At 40.1% G+C, this 19,191-nt stretch overlaps 3 protein-coding genes across 5 annotated transcripts; all 3 read right to left on the bottom strand.

Annotated features, from left to right (window-relative positions):
* Positions 1–1,554: 1,554 nt before the first annotated feature.
* LOC128865924 (CWF19-like protein 1 homolog) lies at positions 1,555–5,510 on the bottom strand. The gene is made up of 10 exons (XM_054106338.1): positions 5,392–5,510; positions 5,162–5,328; positions 4,991–5,092; positions 4,693–4,925; positions 4,532–4,632; positions 4,254–4,467; positions 2,452–2,572; positions 2,047–2,375; positions 1,825–1,982; positions 1,555–1,755 (listed from the first exon to the last, which is right to left on the bottom strand). The coding sequence occupies exons 1-10, from the start codon at positions 5,409–5,411 to the stop codon at positions 1,617–1,619; spliced, it is 1,584 nt and encodes a 527-aa protein (XP_053962313.1). The 5' UTR covers positions 5,412–5,510; the 3' UTR covers positions 1,555–1,616.
* Positions 5,511–9,300: 3,790 nt separating this feature from the next.
* LOC128868858 (UBX domain-containing protein 6) lies at positions 9,301–11,392 on the bottom strand. Its single transcript, XM_054111403.1, has 6 exons — positions 11,306–11,392; positions 10,694–11,167; positions 10,530–10,624; positions 10,039–10,462; positions 9,807–9,955; positions 9,301–9,747 (listed from the first exon to the last, which is right to left on the bottom strand). The coding sequence occupies exons 1-6, from the start codon at positions 11,357–11,359 to the stop codon at positions 9,636–9,638; spliced, it is 1,308 nt and encodes a 435-aa protein (XP_053967378.1). The 5' UTR covers positions 11,360–11,392; the 3' UTR covers positions 9,301–9,635.
* On the bottom strand, positions 11,377–12,092 carry LOC128867493 (uncharacterized). Of its 3 annotated transcripts, XM_054108748.1 has the most exons (3): positions 11,973–12,085; positions 11,556–11,900; positions 11,377–11,467 (listed from the first exon to the last, which is right to left on the bottom strand). In XM_054108748.1, exons 2-3 carry the CDS (start codon positions 11,830–11,832, stop codon positions 11,388–11,390), a joined length of 357 nt encoding a protein of 118 aa, XP_053964723.1. In that variant the 5' UTR covers positions 11,833–11,900; positions 11,973–12,085; the 3' UTR covers positions 11,377–11,387. The 3 variants fall into 3 exon arrangements, with proteins under 3 accessions (XP_053964723.1, XP_053964724.1, XP_053964725.1); XM_054108749.1 differs by having other exon boundaries at positions 11,560–12,092; XM_054108750.1 differs by having other exon boundaries at positions 11,556–12,087.
* Between the last annotated feature and the right edge of the window lie 7,099 nt (positions 12,093–19,191).

Below are 19,191 nucleotides of genomic sequence, written 5' to 3'. Positions count from 1 at the left end.
ATTCTTCAAATTCCATGTTTTGGTTCCACGAGCGTGGAGCAAGGGAAGGTCCACTCCACAGGGGCTCCTGTGTACAAGCAAGGATGAATAATGCAAAAGGTCGTTTTTAAATTTCTTTAAATTTACTCGACCTTTGAAGAAATCTGAGTACATCTTGTGGTGCCAAAGACCTCAAGTGGTCACAGAAAGTGTCCCGCCATCTCATCCTTCTCTCCACATACTGGGCAGAGTGCATTGTCTGAGATGTCCACCTTTTCCATGTGCTTTGCCCACAGAAAGTGGCCCGTCAGTCCAACCAGCTGCCTACAGTCCGCGCTGCTTAGTGACAGGAGGGACTGCGACAATCGGTCGGACATGACAGGTGACATCATTTTTGTCCTCTCTCAGCCTGCCAAGCTCGCTTGTGGGTTAGAGTAACCCGTTTGCTAACCGTGGCTTTGTTGGCTACAGAAGGGAGTGGCAGAATTGGCTCCGGGCCTCAGAGCCCATTCTGGTTCGAGTCAGAGATCTCTACCGACATAGTTCAGCCTGGATTTATTCGACTCGACTACCCTTGAAGTGGTTGGGTGGCTGTCTAAGGCTATGAGCGCAACTTGGCTGTCGCTACAGACACATACAGATCTGCCTCTCCATCTGTTTTCCACAACAAAGCTCATCGCTTCTTGAACAGCATACACCTTCGCTTGAAACACAGATGCATGCATTCTAAGAGCAAAGTGCAGTTTTGTCCCGCTGGATTCCACGTAGATCCCAGAGCCGGAGCCCTGCTCGATCCTGGAGCCATCCGTGAAAACGCGGAAAGTGTTTGCCGGCTCATTTTCTGATTATGACTACAGTTGTTTGGCCTCTGGTAGCACCACACTGTATCTCTTGTCAAGCACGACTCTGGATGGCATGGAATCAAGGGGCATGACGAGGATCGTTGGACCGAAGTCCATGTCTACTCTGTTGTCCAATGCCGGCCAAGGGCCGTACCGATTCCCGTTGTATTTCAGCCTGCAGATGGCCTTCACGGCATCTCCTTGGATGAAAGCATCAAATGGTGGCAAACCAATCAGAGCATCTAATGCCGGGCCTGAAGTAGTCGGAAAAGCTCCGACGCAACAGATGGCCACAGTGCGTTGTAATCTCGATAAGGTTCTCCTGACTCCCGCTAGAGGAAGACTACTCATCCAAACCACTGATGCATAGGTAATAAAAGGTCTTATCATAGCCGTGTAGATCCATACGACCTTGCTGGGAGAAAGACCCCACGTTTTCCAAAAACACCCTTGCACTGCTGTCAGTGCTTTGGATGTGTTTGTTTTAACGTGTAATTTTCAGAGGAGTTTATTATCGAGGATTACTCCAAGATACTTAATTTCCTTGGATAGCTGGATTGTCGTCACCTTACTCCAGCCCAGGGGAAAAGGAGAAGGGGAAAGGAGCAATTGTGATAGTAAAGGAAGTGGGGATGGGATGACTGCCTCTTAGCTTCAGGACTCATTTACGTAGGAAACGATAGACTTTGCCCTTACTAGGCGCTGCTCACAATAATGCTTGAAACACACCATCTCTAATGAAATATTTATTATATAATACAATCTCTCAATATTTGCGATACGATTATTAAAACATTACAGTGTAAAGTCATACTGTTGAAACTTTTTCCGAAAACTTTTCACCATTTCAATCTCTTCCTCTTTATCTAGTTTACAATCTTTCCAGTTAACCTTTTCTTCGCAGTTCAGTAAATTTTCAGAGCAAAAAACGTCGCTAAAATAAGTTGAAATAAAATGAGAACATCAAACTAAGAAAAGATGTATAGTTAAATTTGTAACTAACCGGGCAAAATGCAGTGGGAAATGTTTCATTTGCCGCGTTATTAATGTACTTTCATCAGGCAACTCGGCTACGAAATAGGGGCCTTGCTGTGGCAACATTTGCGATGTAGTAAGCGGAAGCAGTGTTTCAAACTCCAAATTGAATTCTTCCGCTTTGTCCTGCAAAAAGTAGTTTTTTTAATGTTTATAGGTTTTGACTCCCTGGAGATGCATATTTTCTTACTTCAAAAGCATGCTTGATCTTCCATGCGTATCCTTCATCAATGCCCAATGCATTGATTTGCAAATGAGATGACTTGTAGTGACGCTCGGTAAAGCAAACAACCTGCCCATGCGATTTGAAGAAGTCACGCAGTGCTGTTTTAAATTTAGTCAATTCCTGCCAGTCGTCGTCGGAGAGTAGGGATGCAGAGGAAATGTGCGTGATAGACATAATAAGCACGTGAAACTCATTGATTGGGCCTTTTGCTAGAGCTAAATAGAAATTCTCTCCAATCGATATGACTAAATGCTTTTCCACTTCGGGTGAGGATAAGCAGAACCAACACTTTTCTAGAAAAAAAAATTAAATTATGTTAGTAATTAGTTAAATACAGGTTTGCTGGAAAATTTAGAATTTTATATGCACCTTGATCGATGTTCATAATTCTTGGACGTTTATCACGGCGTTGACCTCCGCCGCTGCCTCGCTTGCGATTATCGTCACCGCCTGCCTGCATATCATAGAAATATTGTTTGCTGTCCGATTGCTGTGCGATAAAAAAAATAAAATAAAAGCTTCACAGCATTCACAAAATAGTTGATGTTTACATTTTAACCCTTTGCGGACGGAGCCGCTCGACGGGCGAGCGTCGCTGAGGAGGAGAGATATTGGAGTGCGCAGAAAAAAAATAAAAACTTTGAACGTTATAAAAACTAAGGTTTTTTACCAAGAATTAAAAAAAAAATGTTTCATAAAGTCAAAAACGGATTTCACTTCTACTTGACGAAGTAATGCCGTCATCTTCCATCTTATCAGATTCAAAGTAATATTTGTCAGAACTGTCACCAACTAACGTATCATCTCTAGATCGCTTAGCCATCGTGCGTAGGATAAAATAGAAAATATATAAAAAGGCTGCTGGTTCCTCTCGCAGTGAAATTCGTTCTGACACTACCGTCGTCTCATATCTATATGCCGACACGCGTCCGAAACGGTAAAACGGCTTGGGCGGCTATATACAGGGTGAGCCATATAGCGTTTGCTTTTTGAACCACCTATTTTTTTGAGAATGGTAACACAAATGACATGTCAAATGTATTCCTAATTTACTTAAAGGTTTCACATTTACGAAATGGGACGCTATACGCTTGAACAAAATTGGGAAATATTGAAAACCTATTTCCAAAGTGGTGAGTCTTCTTCTCCTTTTATGATTTTCACATCGGTGGCTACGTCAAAAAGCAAAATTGTCGAATTTGGGGCTCAGAAAATCCACACGTTACTGCAAAAAAGCAAATGCATCCACAACGAGTCACTGTTGGGTGGTTTTTGCGGTTTTTGGTCTGGCGGCCTCATCGGGCCATTTTTTTTCGAAAATGAGCGAGGAGCCGCGGTGACAGTAAATGGCGAGCGTTACCGTGACATGCTCAACGAGTTTTTGTTTCCAAAAATTGAAGAGGATGACATGGACGACATTTGGTTTCAACAGGACGGTGCAATTTGTCACACTGCCAAAGTTACACTCGAACTTTTGGCTACCGTTTTTGAAAACCGAATAATCAGCCGAAATTCCGATATCAATTGACCGCCTCGGAGCTGTGATTTAAGCCCGTTGGACTCTTTTTTGTGGGGAGCGGTTAAGGAGAAATGCTAAGCGAACCATCCAGAGACGATTGATGCTTTAAAACACCAAATCGAAGTTGCCATTCATGAAATTGGAGCCCAAACAATCGCAAATGTGCTTAAAAATTGGGTTGATCGAATGGCCAACTGTAAAGCCAGTCGTGGCAGTCATATGAACGATATTATTTTTCATTCATAAATGACAATGTTCAGTCTTCAAAATAAAAAAAAAAGTTTAATAAAATATTGATTAGTTTTTTTTTATAGCCGATTCAAAAAGCAAATTTTACATGGCCCCCCCTATATATGCAATTACCTCGCCGCAGCCCAATGAGTTGGTGCGCGACTACCATTCGGAATTCAGAGAGAAGGTAGGTTCGAATCTCGGTGGAAGACCAATATGAAGAAAAAGTTTCCTCCGAGTGTATTTCTGCCATGAAAAAGCTCCTCATAAAAAAATATCTGCCGCTCGGGTTCGACTTGAAACTGTAGGTCCCCATATTTGTGGAACAACATCCAGACGCACGCCACATTTAGGAGGAGGAGCTCGGCCAAGCACACGAAAAAGGGTGTACGCGCCAATTATATATATATAATATAATTACCTCGCCGCGCGCTGTAATATCATTAAAATTAATTCCCACGAACGGACATTTGGTTTCATTTGTTGTCTTCTGTATGAGCTCCAAAACACGCATTTTCTCTACAGGCGTTAAACTTAGAGCATAAATATATTTTTCCTTGTTAGCATTGCCTACATCCGCCAACGAGATGAAGCGCGTGCAAAGTTCCAATTGAGTAAGCTGGTCAGAGGGTATTCTGCAAGAAATTTGAAAGCATTAAATGCAGTGTATTTGTTACAACATTAAAATTTAGTGCTTACCTGAACGGTGGTGGTTCGTAATATTTGCCGTTATGACCACAAAAATGGTAGCGTGGCTTGATTTCTTTGCACAAAAAAGATAGCAATTTTGAGGAATTTTTCTACAAATAAAAGCTTTAATTAGGAAAGGACATTGTGATATGCAATCGTTCTACACCTACACTATCTTCCACTATGCCGTAAGGCCATTGTGAGCTGAGTAGCACGTCGACGCCTTTGTAGTCGGAGGCAGAAGTTTTACTAATCACGCAGGAGTTACGTATTGACAAGATGTCATCTTTGTCAAAGTAAATCTTACTATCGTCGCCAATCGATTTTTCTGCATCGGGCTTCTCCAAACCACTCAAATAGACTATTTTTACACCAGAGCTGAGCGTATATAATCCGCGTTTACCTGCGCAAAAAGCAATAAAGACAGTTATGTGTTATTTGCATTTTTAATTGCACTTCGTCACCTACCCAAGTACGTCAAATTACTGCATATTTCACCATCCACTAAGTCATCGTAAAAGCAGACAGTTTCCTTTGAACACGGACCCAGTATGTAGGTGGGCACGGGCACTACAATAAACAAAAGATTTTAGCTTAAAATGAATATACGAATGGTGCGGTCATTGTTCACACGCTCACCATACTTATTGCCATTCTTATAGGCAATCAGTTCATCATTTTGCTCTTTGGCGCCAAAAAATTCACCAACACAAAGTAGTATTTCAAAAGGACCAGCTTTTTTGTTGATGCTATCCACGCGTTGGAAGAGCTGTCTGAAGCGTCCGCGTACATCGCCTACTACAAGGCTGCGTAAAAAAAGGTGTGGTGTTGGTCACAAAATCATTTAGTAAAAGTAAATAAAAGCTTACATTTTAATTTTTGCATCCATTTGATTAAACAACACAATAGCCAAAAAGAATTTATTTACATTTTCATTTGTCAATTTATCAACAGCTGAATAGCAGCAACAAACACAAATGTCAAAATGTTGCCAATCAGAAGGGATGCCAACTGTAGTGAACCGTATAAAAAAGTTTAACGTTACAGCTATGCCCACGTCAAGGCGAATCTATTAAAGGTGGTGTTGGTAAATCAGCTGACTTATTTTTTTCTTTCGCCGTGTCCATGTGACTGGCATCTCAGAATGACACAAGGCGAATTCATTATTCATCATTGGGTTAGTGCCATCACCTTCTATGAATGCGCTTTGATTCTTTCCGAGAAATAATTTGCCAGTAATGAAATTTTTCAAAATTTGGTAGCATTCGCTCTGAATAGACTGTTAGATATTATCAGACAATAACAATAAATGTTACAAATTAAACATTTAAAGGGGATGGTTTTCCATTGCTACCACGATAAACTTACTTATAATGTGTAAGCGCGTTGATTGAATTTCAAAATTATAACACACAAATGTAGTCACTATATCAGCCTTTTGATTTATACTAATTTTTATAAATTACCATTAAGAATTAATACTAATATTGCACGTTAAGAATAGTTAGTTTTTGCATGAGCTTGAAAAAATGGCCTATAACAGACGGTTATTTTACTTAAATACAAACACAGAAAATTAACAATATTCACTTATAAACACTCCTTATTAATTCTAGATTTGATTTAAAGCTATTTCTTCTCAATAATACTACGAATTTTATAAAAAATCTATTATTACAAATGTTCTTCTAAACGTTTGTAGTACCGTGCAAAATAAATGTGCGGGACGAACTGTCAAAGGAACGATAGTGAGAAGAGAAGAAAGCGAAACCGAAAAAACCCAGTCAACCAACAATGAGGTTCGATAGGACTTTGTAGTTTTTAAAAGAGTTAAATTAAGCTTTGGCCTTCAATAAATCATTATGTTCAAAAATAGTGAAAATTTTGACTAAGAAAAAATATTTTCATAAAAAGTGAAAATTTGGAATAAATAGTGATAATTTGGATTAAAAAATGATGTTACACAAGGAAATATTTGAATAAAAAGGCACGTTTTTAATTTTAAATATATATTTTTACATATACTGAAAATTTGGAATAAAAGTCGCGGCGAAATTTTTATCAAAATAACGCCCCCTCCTCCTCCGTCCACCATCCAAATATATCGTGGTAGTAATGGAAAGTTGAGCCAAATCATCTTCCGATTGCGGATTATTAATATTGAGCAAAAATCAGTAAACATCTGATGTGCTTGGAATTTATTACATTGTAGTACGGAAAATATAAAAAATAATGAACTTTCCCCTTTAATATATGTATGTATATGGGCCTCACGTCAACTCAGCGAGCGCTGAGCTAGTGCGCAAACGCGCAAAGCTTCAAGATCCTTCTGGCTACGGGTAGGTTGAGGGCACTCGAAGGAAATTCTAAAGCTAAAAATGCCGCAGCTCTCGAATTTGGACAATATTCTTACCGGACATTGTCCGTTAGGTGTCCATGCGGTGACCCTAGGGATTACTTCCAGTCCTTCTGAAGGACGAGATGGAATCATCTCAGCACTTTCTTCTCAGCTGCCCTGCTCTCGTCGGCCAAGGGTTTAGAGACATCTGGGCTCTAACATTTTCGCTACACCTGCCGATATTGCGGTTTTAAATATCATAGACCTGGTAAAATTCATCAGGAGCTTGAAGCGGTCAATACGAACGTAAATACCCACCGTTGGTCGTCATCATATAATTCAAAGCCCATTGTTGTTGTGGTTCTTGTCGTAGTGGTAACTTTGCCCTGTCAGTGTAGTGTAAACACCGGTCGACTTCGTCCAGCTCATCAAACGGTAGGCCCAGGAAATTTGCTGTTTCGACAGGTTGGGTCCGGAGGAAGAGGGGTGTTAGATGAGTGGGTTTGATGGGGCATGTGAAAAGATGGTTAGTGTTTTTTTTTTTTTTTTGTAGCAGTAAGCTGTCAGTGCGATGTAGTACCAGTCGTCTTCGTCTAACTCATTTAACGGTAGACCCAGGAAACGTGCTGTTGCGACAAGTTGGGAGGGGGGTATTAGGTTTGATGGGGCATGTGAAAAGGTGGTTGATGATAAGTGGTTCACCAGACAGAGCTAGTTCACTAGTGTTGTTGTTGTTGTTGTAGCAGTATCTTTGCCCTGTCAGTGTTATGTAAATTACCGGTCGTCTTCGTCTAGCTCATCTAACGGTAGGCCCAGGAAACTGGCTGTTTCGACGGGTTGGGTCCAGAGGGAGAGGGATGTTAGACGAGTGGGTTTGTTGGGGCATGTGAAAAGGTGGTTAGTGTCGTGCGGGGTGCCTTCACATGCTGGACATATGTTTAGTATGTCGGGGTCGATTCTGGATAGGTAGGAGTTTAACCTGCTACAGTATCCAGAACGTAATTGTGCCAGGATTACGCGGGACTCTCGGGGAGTTCACTAGTGTCGTGCGGGGTGCCTTCACATGCCGGACGTATGTTTAGTAGGTCGGAGTCGATTCTGGATGGGTAGGAGTTTAACCTGCTATAATGTCCAGAACGTAATTGTGCCAAGGTTAAGCGTGGCTTTCGGGGAAGTTGGAGATCTTCATCTGCAATGGGTGGTGGTTGGACTCCGATGACGGCAATCGGGGGTTGGGAGCTTAAGAAGGTGGTAAGAGTCTCCCGTTGAATGTCCTTAATTGTCTGTATAAACACTGTCTGGTCCAGTAAATGTCTGTTAGTTTTGTCCTGGATTTTGTCGGCTTAACTGAGCAGGTGCCTGGGAGGTAGCTCAGGCTCAAGCAGGTGTCTGCATGGGTGGGACCTGCGGTAACACCCTAACAGGAACAGCTTGCCGGGCAGTTTTTTATGCTCCTTTTCAGGGAGCATATGGGCCTCGTCATGTAGATGTTGCAGTGGGCTTCTCATGTCCCCACTGACGCAGTCCTAATGGCAATGTTTTTACAAGTTTGTGGCTTAGTCCACTGCGAATCACTGGGTCCAGGCGACCAGACAGGCGCAGTATAGTTAAGAAACGGCCGATCAATTGTCTTAAATGTCGATAGCAACAATTCTTTGTCTTTGCCCCAAGTGCTGCCGGCAAGCGATTTGAGGACCTTGTTACGATTCGGGACTTTAGTGGAAAGCAAACTGTCAAAGGTAGCTCTCAAGATATTGGGGTTGTTAATAGTCGGAATTGGTGTGTCGTCGACTTCTACCCAAAGCTGCGGTCTGACCTCCTTTGTCCAGGTGGTGAAGAGGGTCGCCGTGGACAGCCGGTTCTACGTTACCGGAATGTCTTGGACTCCCGACCAAGGGCTGCCGCTCCAGTAAACTAGCCCTGTCTAGTGTACCGTACCTCACCTTCAAAGGCCATTCTTCCTGTTTGGTTCCTTCCCTTCGCCTTTCCTCTCCCCTCCTCTTGTATGGTATCACAACAGGTACATTTTTAATATTTATCCAAGTGGGCCCGTCGCAAGGGCAGCCATTGATCCTAACCTCGTTTTTATTTCACCAAAGCTTTGTACTGGTTAAAAAATGAATGAAAAAAAACGTTTCCACGGCAGTCGGTTCTACGTTACCGAAACGACCCGGATTTATATCCGGCCAAGGATTGCCACTCCAGCAGCATTCCCCGTATGTAGAATGGGGAATGTTTATGCTGCTACAACAACAACTGGTTAAAAAAAAATATAGTTTTACCACAAGAATGATAGCGTGAGGTGCTCAATTCACCTAGGTTTTTGGTTTTACCACATCTCTGATATTTCTTTTGTTGCTTAAAACTCGGCTTAAGAGTTCGTCACAGCCATACTTACACAGGGAAACTCATCCCTACAGTTACAGATTTAGCACAACACTTACGATGGATTAATTCAAATTAATATTTATTTATGTAGTTTTACGATGAGTGTTACGAACGCAAATAAAAACCGATTACAATACAACTCTAAGTGTCATTAAAAACATTGGATTTTAATTCTCCTATTTAATCACTGCTAATAACTGAAACTGTGTGTAGCAAAAATATGACAATACCAGCACACGCCAAGATTTTACTAAGGGGAAAAATCCAATTTTAAACGTTTATAAATATAAATTAAATAGTAACTACTGTAATAGTCATAATATAAATATAATATATGCGATAGTACTAAGTCAACACAGGATTCCTCCAAATTGTAGCCGGCACACTTCACATCTTCTGCACCAACATTAGCAACTCTTCCTTTAGAAAATTTATATCAGCTGCCATTGAGGCGGTTGCGTGAGGAATCGTAAAAAGCAGCACAATGTTTGGAATGAGTCTGTATATGAATAAAGTGCTATATACTGTCAGAATATACTCGATAAAGTGCAAATTTACCGCAAGTCGTATAAAGTGCTCTCCATGTCTTCGTCGGTGAATTTGACGCCATTGGTAACCACCAAATTGAATTCCAAGTTTTCGTCGATGAGACAGGACTGCACAAATTCAAAAATATCCCTAATTTTCTCGTAAACATTAAAAGTACCCTGTTAAAATAAAATACACGCATTTATAAGAAAAATTCCGATCTACGCATTTCAATTAAATTGGCTCAACAACGCTCGCTTACCTGTATGTAAATCCCATTTGGGAACTTAACTCGAATCAATGCGAATCGATACATACGCAAATTACGTTGTTCTTCGCGCTCGCGCATTGCCTTTGTTCGCAATACTTGTGCACTCTCAATCGCTTCGGTACGGAGCTGTTGTTCACGTTTTATCTCCTCTGGCGAGATGCGATAAAAATCATCAGGCAGTTCAACACTACGCGCCTGTGACGGCATAAGAACTCTAATATTTCTATCCAATGCCAATTCTATAGTTTCAGCATTTTTCAGTGCATCAAGCAATGTAGGCAAGTCATAGTTATTATCAACATTTTCCTTAGACCAAAGTAGAAAGGGTTCGCCATCGATTTCGATTTCACGAAATCCAGCTGCTAGCAAGAAGTCTAAAGCTCCCTCTACATAACGCACTTTCTCGCTAAAAATTCTGAAAATTAGCGAATAAATGAGGTAAACCATATTGAATTTGAGGCACGTACAAAAAAATCACATACTTATTGGACATTCTAATTTTATAGTATTTCTCTTCATCAGGATGGTTATGTATGTTTTCAAGATATTTCGTAATTGTTTGAATGCAGTCATCAGCCTGTAAAACATTCCGTATTTAGTATTTTGCACATCACAAATATTGTAATTAAAATTAAATAAATTCAACCTTTTCGCGTGTATTGCAGTTACAAATTATCAGACATGCGGTTAATGCGCGTTCAAACTCCATTTGTTGATAAAGAAATTCTTTTATTCTCGCCTTCCATTCTTTTCGTGGCAAGATTTCCTCTCCAATCAGCGGGCAGCGAAAGAATACTCCTTCACAGGCCAAATTTTTTTTCGCTGTCGTTGTGCTTGAGGCACCCGAGGACACACTCTCTTCGTCTGCTCTTATTTTCTGTTCCGCTTCCAGCTCACGTTTAGCCTGCGCTTTAATGGCCGCCAATGATGTGTTGAAATCTTTAGATTCTTTTTTTTCATTGCGAGCAAGCGCAGCAGCAGCTGCAGCACGTGCCTCAGAGCTTAGTTCCTGACGTTTGGGTGCGACATAACTGCTACCTGATTTAGAGCTTGAAGTATTCGGAGGTGGAGCTGCTGCGTTCAAAGCACGACCCTGCCCCATACCGCCGCCAAGTTTAAGCTGCAAAATACGAACACGAGTATTATGGTAAGGCTATTTTATGCAATTACATATATTAAGACAATCGCATAAATGCCGACTAGATGGATCGGCAGGTGCAATTGGAATTGTTTTCTGGAAATCGGTATGTAAACTCACCTTAAACGCGGCCTCCTCCTTTTTGCGAGAAAAGAATTTTTTGATTTTAGACATATTTCTTACTTCAAAATCAGAAGTTGCTCTAAATTCGAGGTGAATGTTCTTTAGGTAACTTCAATTTAGCGACCGATAACTTCAGCTCTTCGATTTCCTTAAGTGTGCCTGCAAATGGTGTGTAAAGCATTTATTTTGAAGAAAATAATAAAATTTATGTGTGTAAAACTACAGAAGTAAGTTTGTACTCGCTTACTTGCCCGCACGAATTTCTCAGTAATTACGTTGCCGTAAACACGCCACGAATACGCAATAAGTCCAGCAGTGCCCAGTAGCAGCACCAGTAGCACTTTCAATAGCGTCAACTGTAGTGGCGAAAACTCAATAGGACTACTCCAATTTCTTGTTGCCTCAGCGAATTGGCGTTGAAGTAATGTCGCTGCTTGCACTGCTACTCCCACGAATTGTTCAATCTTTAATATGAGAATTTGCAGCGATTGATTTAGCGACTGCTGGAAGGAATCGACATTCATTTGGTGCGATCGCTTGCCTTTCGTGAGTGTCAAATATTTATTGTGCTCGTCCTTCACGACTCTCCTGCCTTGTTATCGTTAAATAAAAACAAAGAAAGTTTCACAATTTTTGCAATTTTCCAACAATTATGGTCGCTCACGGGAAAAATAAACGAAAGTCAATGAATTGTCAGAATTTTTTCGCAGCTGGTGACTGATTCATGATAGTGTTGCCCTGCTTGAAGATTTTCTCAACTTTGGTTTCTCCGCATTTGCTGTATGCAATAAAAAATACAGAGAACGTCAATTGTTTGTTTTGAAGTTAGCGCAAAGAGAGACACAAAATATCTTCAGTTTGTTTTGATCTGAATTTCCTGCATAGGGGCATCCATACACTGTAAGATTTTTTGAATATGGGCGACTTTGATTTGCTTAAAATAAATTAAATTTTTCTTATAGAAAAATATACATTTTGAAGCGATTGATATGTTTTTTGACTCAAATGTTTTGTTTGGAAAATGGATCAATGATTGAATATTGTATATACAGGAACGATATGTTTTAAGAATTTTATAGCGGTCTTAGCCGCCAACCTTACAGAAGTGGTACTTTTCGGAAGAGTTTCTAATAAAAGTTTATATGCAAAATGTAAAATATCACGCATAGACTTTTTCTTAATGAAATCGTCAGTAAGCTTTGTTGATAAACTGACATTCATAGAAAATGAACTGATAAACAAATATCTGTCAAAGGCAAGGGAAATGTCATTACCTCTAACAGAAAAACATTTATCACCAATATATTTAAAAATACTAAAAAATAATAATATGTTACATAAAAATAGTAAAGCAATATATTATCATAGGCGATACAATACTTACAACTTCAACGATGAAAATTTAGTTTATAACATTGATCAATTTATAGCCAAATAAATTATAGAAGTTTAATATACGTTATCTCCTTTTTAAGCCCTTTTTGGGAGAATATAAATAAGTTTTAAAATTATGCCAAAGACATTTCAAATAATAATGATAACCTATTGTATAATCAAAAGAAAAATAAGTTTTAAACTCCTAGATAAATACAAATATATGTCAGGATAATGCTAAATAATCTAATTTTATCATAACTTAAAATGATTTTGGGCAATATGTTAAAATGATTTTAGGCAATAATTGAAATGAAATGAAATGAAATTGTATATACAGGGCGAACAATTGGAAGTGTTACCTATTCAAAACACCATAACTTTTTTGTGTGAAATTAGTTTTTATTGATTTCAAAGACAAAATTGTTCAAAAATTATTACAATTTTAACATATAATATATTCACTTTAGCTCGATATGACTACAGTTTGCCTTGACTATATCCTTCAAACGGTCAAAAAATTAGTTGCATGCTGCACGAATGTGATCTTGAGGTATATTGGCCCATTCTCGTATAATCGCTTTTCTCGGCGCATCCGTACTGGCATATTTTTTAGTCCTCATCTTGCTCTCCAAAATGGACCAGATGGAATAGTCCATCGGATTTGCGTCTGGCGAATTTGACAGCCATTGCGTGGACGAAATGAAGTGTGGAACATGATTTTCTAACCATTCTTGGTTCACAACAGCTTTAAGAGACGGTGCCGAGTCCTGTTGGAACGTCCATGGACTACGACCGAAATGTTTGCGTGTCCACGGCTCTAAAGCAGCTTCTAAAACATTTTCCCGATAATAAGTCGCATTCACTTTGACACCAGGCTCGATAAAAACGATTAGAGAGGCGCCATCTCATTATTCTTTCCAGCATGCGACGCCCGTCATGGTCAAATTTGCTGAGAGCAAAGTAACGGTACCACGATAGGCGCCATCTCATTATTCTTTCCATCATGCGACGTCCCTCATTGTCAAATTTGCTGAGAGCAAAGTAACGGTATCACCATAGGGCCATCTCCATGATGCAATCTCATTATTCTTTCCATCATGCGACGTCCCTCATTGTCAAATTTGCTGAGAGCAAAGTAATGGTATCACGATAGGCGCCATCTCATTATACTTTCCATTAAATGACAAAGTTAAACTTGCACTGTAAAACTTGTTGTGGATTACTATGTTGATCTTAATACTTTTCCTTTGGCTTGGTGCGGCACAGATTATTATTTTTTACAATAACATTTCTTACTATCTCTTAGCTTCACAATCTGTGGTGGACCAGAACTTCATCAACAATTCTCCTCCAATTCAGTCTCTCTCTTGCCTCATTTCTCCAATTACGAACGTTCATCGCTTTTAAGTCTGCTTCGCCGTCATCAAGCCATCTCTTTCTTGGTCGGCCTATATTTCGTCCGCCAATTGGACGGAAAGTAAACACTCTTTTTTTGAAGGGTGAAGTTTAAAAAATTCAATGGTGGGAGAAACTAGATCAACCTACTGACTCCAGCCAAAACGTAACGCAAGCAAAGTTAACTTAAAATCCCATTAATACTAAATTCAGTACTTTTTTCATGCACTCTAATTTACCAAATAAAAGTATTAAAATTGTTTTCAAAAAATTTGCAAACATGCATACATACATACATATGTACATAATTCAGTGCATCCGAAATTACGGCAATTTTCGTTTCCAGCCTTGTTTGACGAAACAACTTCCAAGCCGTCATCTGTTGCAATTTTTTGATTTATTTCCTTTATTCTACTAAACCTTAAAGGAGAGCAGCAAACCAAAGGGCGATTTGCCTTCTGGTGTATTACAATTATATTATATTTTGTTATTGTATAGTGCATACATACATATATACTCGTTTCTCGCATGTTTCTTTATCCGGAAATTGCCCAGCAGTTCGTTACATAATTTGCCATTTTTAAAGGCTCAATGCGATCGCTTCCTGGCTCGTTCCTTTGTTGTATTTGGTGCGCCCGTGCGGTTTTCTTTCACTACGTTTGCTGGTCAATACGGCATTAATGCATACACACATATATGTACATACATGCATAAGTATAAGTGTTTATATAACGTATTTTAAAGCACGTCCGTCAGCTGTTAGCAGGATGCACAGCAGTGACCGAACTCCTATCATTTTTTGAAAATTAGAGTGTTTATGGCCATGGACAATATGAGATCTAAAGGGTGTTTTTTTAGAGGTTAGGTTTTCAAGTTGGCACTACTTTTTTCGTAGATGGTCTTTTTGACAGCTGTCACTTGATTTATGCTCAGTTTGGTTTGCCATTTCATAATGAATAGATTTACACCTGAACAACGTTTGCAAATCGTGCAAATTTATTACGAAAATAATGGTTCGGTTCGCGCGACGCATCACAAGAAAATTTTGTTCAGCGATGAAGCTCACTTTTGGTTGAATGGGTATGTCAATAAGCAAAATTGTCGCATTTGGAGTGAACATAATCCACAAGCCATTGCTGAGACGCCGTTACATCCTCAAAAAGTCACTGTTTGGTGTGCTCTATGGGCAGAGGGAATCATTGGTCCATATTTCTTTAAAAATGAAGCCGGCCATAATGTTACAGTCAATGGAGAGCGCTATAGAGCCATGATTAATGACTTTTTCGTGCCTGAATTGGACGATGTTGATGTGGACGACCTTTGGTTCCAACAAGACGGCGCTACATGCCATACAGCCAACGCAACAATCGATTTATTGAAGGAAACTTTTGGTGAGCGCATTATCTCGCGCCGTGGATCTGTGGCGTGGCCTCCAAGATCGTGCGATATAACACCGCTGGACTATTTCTTGTGGGGCTATGTGAAGTCGCTTGTCTACGCAGATAAGCCCGAGACGATTGACGTCTTGGAAGAGAATATTCGGCGCGTTATTGCTGACATACGGCCCCAATTGCTGCAAAAAGTGGTCGAAAATTGGGCCTCTCGGCTGGAATTTATTCGAGCCAGCCGCGGCGGCCACTTGCCCGAAATCATTTTTAAAACATAATGGCAAACCCTTATCTTTATAATAAAGCTAAATTCTTGGCCATAACAGTAAATTATATACGTTTTATTTCATCTTGAAAACCTAACCTCTAAAAAAAACACCCTTTACTACTTTTTCTCTTGATTTACTCGTATGCAGAAATTGGAATTATTTTAGAATTATTTGAAATATTTTCGGAGTTACAGAAGAAATTGTAAGCAAGCGTCGAGCAGGTATACGAGCGACCGGATCGCTCGAAGTGCGATTTCTCGGTTTTTTATTTTTACGATTTTTCCTAATTGGCGGGAAAGAAAGGGGAAAAGTTAGACGTCCTATCGAAACGAGATAACATTGATTGTATTCGGAATTAAATTCTCTTCTAGTTGAACCTAAAAAACCTTAGGAAAGTCATGATTAACCCACTTTTTAAATAATCTAAAGTGAATATGTTTTTCCAAAAAAATTATTTTTTTTTTAATTAGCGAAAAATTGTTGAATTTCTCACATTTTGTTTAATTTTCGTGGTTTAACTAGAAGCTATAATATACTAAAATAAAATTGGGGTTTTTGGTTTCTGATGAAAATTGCGACCTGCATCTTCCCCGCCGCACGACACATGCACACTCGAGGCGCCTCGGCAAAATGCTTGCACCAGGCATAATATGACATATATTTTAATAAAAAAATTTGAGAAGACTGTTGAAATATATACCAATAAAATCTGAAAGTTTCGTTTCAATCGAATATTTCTTTCCTTCCCAAAAAAATCCACGAAAAAAGCGATTTTTTGAAGCCTCTAAAGCAGGCTCCCCCCTTAAGTTAGGTTAGGCTAGCCAGACTGCTTTTCTAGTACAAGACACTCGGTGGTGCTAAGGCCCATTGTGATACCTGCATTTGATTTCCATCCACTAACTAAGTTGCTTAAACCACTTAGATCTCTTTAAGAAGGTAACTAGTCCCTCCGGTGAGACTTTTCGCAAATTTCCCAGGCTTCCAAAGCAATAATCACCAAGACATTTGGCACGGTTTCTTTGAAGTGCAGGACATTCACAGAGAAGGTGTTGCACAGACGCAATTTCTTCTTCTTCTCCACAGCTCCTGCAGATGTAATTGTGAGGTACACCCATTCTGCTGGCTAGGGTGTCAATAGTGCAGTGATCCGTAATAACACCTGTGAGGAGTTCATGGTAGCTGGTAGTTGATCAGTTGAATTCAAGCACACATTTCGTTCTTTTAAGACTCAGTTTTGGCCAAAGCGTTTTGGAGACCCTGCTGTTAGTAGTGAGAGATTACCGTTTAATGGCTTTCGCGTTTACGCTCCCGTCAATGGCAGTGTACAGTTCGTTTAGAGGAATACTTATATCCTATACCACTCGCTGAAGTCCAAGCTCAGAGCGAGCCTTTCCGTGCACACTCATCCGCTCGTTCATTTCCTTCCCTTCTAGAGTGGCCGGTGACCCAACAAAGTGTGGTGTTGTGTTGTTGGTTAGGCGAGAGCGACCTCCTGCATTCTTTAACACATCCCGAATTGATGCAGTCCCTTGATTGCAACTATCAACGTGTCAATTGTTAGGTTTGCCGGAGGTAAGTCTATTAGTCTTATCGATTTTGCTGCTTTGTCTATAACGTAGATCCAAGCTTGCAAGACGCTACACCAGTTTGGCAGTCTAAAGGAACAATTTAAGAATAATTGTTCCGAGTACACGCCCGATCCGGTGTCATTGTCAATCTTTGTGCCGATAGTATAAATATGGTGACCACTGTGAAGGGCCAATCTTTTCTGACGGGTTTTCGTATTTCATAGTCATTGCTCAGATATATCTTTGGAACCAGATAGTCTAATTTCGATGCGTCTTGCAAGTGTTCCACAGATAGTAGGACTGTTGCATGATCGTTTCTTTTAGCATGCCTGCTGCTTGAATCCTACAAGCAGATTTAGCCACTATCCCTTTAATATATTTATCAATAGGTGGAATACGAGTACTCGTATGTAGGATCACTTCGATGCCTCAGCGATCGAAGCACTCCTGTTATTCTTACTCAAGCTAATTGTTGGACTTTTATGAGATTCTTTAACAACATCAAGACGCACACGACAAATAGGAGGCGGAGCTCGACCAAACACCCAGGAAAGAGTGTAAGTGTCAATTATATACCTACAGGGTCGGGCTCTCGAAGTGTAACCAACTTCAGACCGCTCGCGCAGCTGATGCACAGTCAAAGCGCAGAGGCATCCAAAGTGAAGAAGCGATTTGAGCGAAATCCCCTACAAAGTGCCAGTCAAATGGCGAAAGAAATGAAAATATCCGACCGTAGCATCCGCCGTATACTCAAAAATGATCTCAAAGTCAAGCCTCATAAGATCCAAAAGGCGCATGATCTCACACCAAAGCAGCAACAAGTCAGACTTGAGAGAGCGAAGGAGTTACTTCGCTTGGCCGAAAGCGGTCAATTTCCAATCAATTTCAGAGCATTGTGTTTTTTGACGAGAAAATTTTTCAAATTGAGCAATTTGTAAACTCCCAAAACGATAGGGTTTATTTGACCGACCGTTCATATGAGAATTTGAGTTATCGATTGGCCACCAGGAGACAGCACCCACCACAGGTAATCAGGTTTTCATCCAGCCTGACGTCAAAGTAAATACGAAATATTATCGGGAAAGTATTCTGGAGGTTGCTTTGAAACCGTGGGCAGACAAACATTTCGGTGGCAGACCATGAACGTTTCAACAGCACTCGGCACAGTCTCTCAAAGCTCGAGTGAACCAAAAATGGCTAAAAAACAACGTTCCGAACTTCATAACGTCCACAAAATGGCTCTCAAATTCAACGAACGCGAATCCGATGGATTATTCTCTTTGGGCCATTTTGGAGTGCACGGTCCGAACTAAAAGATTCACCAGTCTTGAGGCGCGAAAAAAATCAGTATCCGCGAGTTGGCCAAAATACCTGCTAATCACATTAGGGCAGTTTGCAATTCGTTGCTGGACCGTCTCAAGGCCATAGTCAAGGCAAAAGGTGGTCATATCGAGCAAAATCAAATTGATTCTTAATTTTGTATTATTCACACACATTTTTTATTTTAAATTGAATAAAGGTAATTTTCCGAACTAAATTCATGGCCCTTTTAATGAGTTGCACTTGAGTGCCGTACCCTGTATATATACTAAAGATAGGAAAGTGGTACTAAAGTTGGACTAATTTTAAGCCAGGTTCAGCAAACAAAGGCACGAAAATATGGCTACATGGCAGATGAGTTGTTACATTTTAAACAACAGTCTACTTATACATATTTACGAGCTCTTATGCATATGTATGTATGTATGTACGTGTTTCAGTTAGAAGCTTTCATGCTAAAATTCCGCCCATACTCAGTTACTGACTGCAAGTATTTAGTAAGAAGACCATGCAACCGTATCCGAATATGCATGTGCTTACATACATACTATATACAGAGAGTAGAT

Source organism: Anastrepha ludens, chromosome 6, assembly GCF_028408465.1.
Source record: "Anastrepha ludens isolate Willacy chromosome 6, idAnaLude1.1, whole genome shotgun sequence".
NCBI classification, from domain to species: domain Eukaryota; kingdom Metazoa; phylum Arthropoda; class Insecta; order Diptera; family Tephritidae; genus Anastrepha; species Anastrepha ludens.
This window is presented reverse-complemented; position numbering and strand designations above follow the sequence as displayed.

What these genes read in the sequence shown, in the direction of transcription:
- LOC128865924 (XM_054106338.1), bottom strand. Translation starts at nt 5,411, where the DNA reads ATGGATGCAAAAATTAAAAT. An exon ending in AATTATGAACATCGATCAAG is followed by an intron (nt 2,376 to 2,451) that starts GTGCATATAAAA and finishes TTTTTTTTCTAG; the next exon opens with AAAAGTGTTGGTTCTGCTTA. An exon ending in AGATCAAGCATGCTTTTGAA is followed by an intron (nt 1,983 to 2,046) that starts GTAAGAAAATAT and finishes TACTTTTTGCAG; the next exon opens with GACAAAGCGGAAGAATTCAA.
- LOC128867493 (XM_054108750.1), bottom strand. Translation starts at nt 11,832, where the DNA reads ATGAATGTCGATTCCTTCCAGCAGTCGCTAAATCAATCGCTGCAAATT. An exon ending in TGAGAAATTCGTGCGGGCAA is followed by an intron (nt 11,468 to 11,555) that starts GTAAGCGAGTAC and finishes CACCATTTGCAG; the next exon opens with GCACACTTAAGGAAATCGAA.
- LOC128868858 (XM_054111403.1), bottom strand. Translation starts at nt 11,359, where the DNA reads ATGTCTAAAATCAAAAAATTCTTTTCTCGCAAAAAGGAGGAGGCCGCG. An exon ending in AGGAGGAGGCCGCGTTTAAG is followed by an intron (nt 11,168 to 11,305) that starts GTGAGTTTACAT and finishes CGTATTTTGCAG; the next exon opens with CTTAAACTTGGCGGCGGTAT. An exon ending in AAAATTAGAATGTCCAATAA is followed by an intron (nt 10,463 to 10,529) that starts GTATGTGATTTT and finishes GCTAATTTTCAG; the next exon opens with AATTTTTAGCGAGAAAGTGC.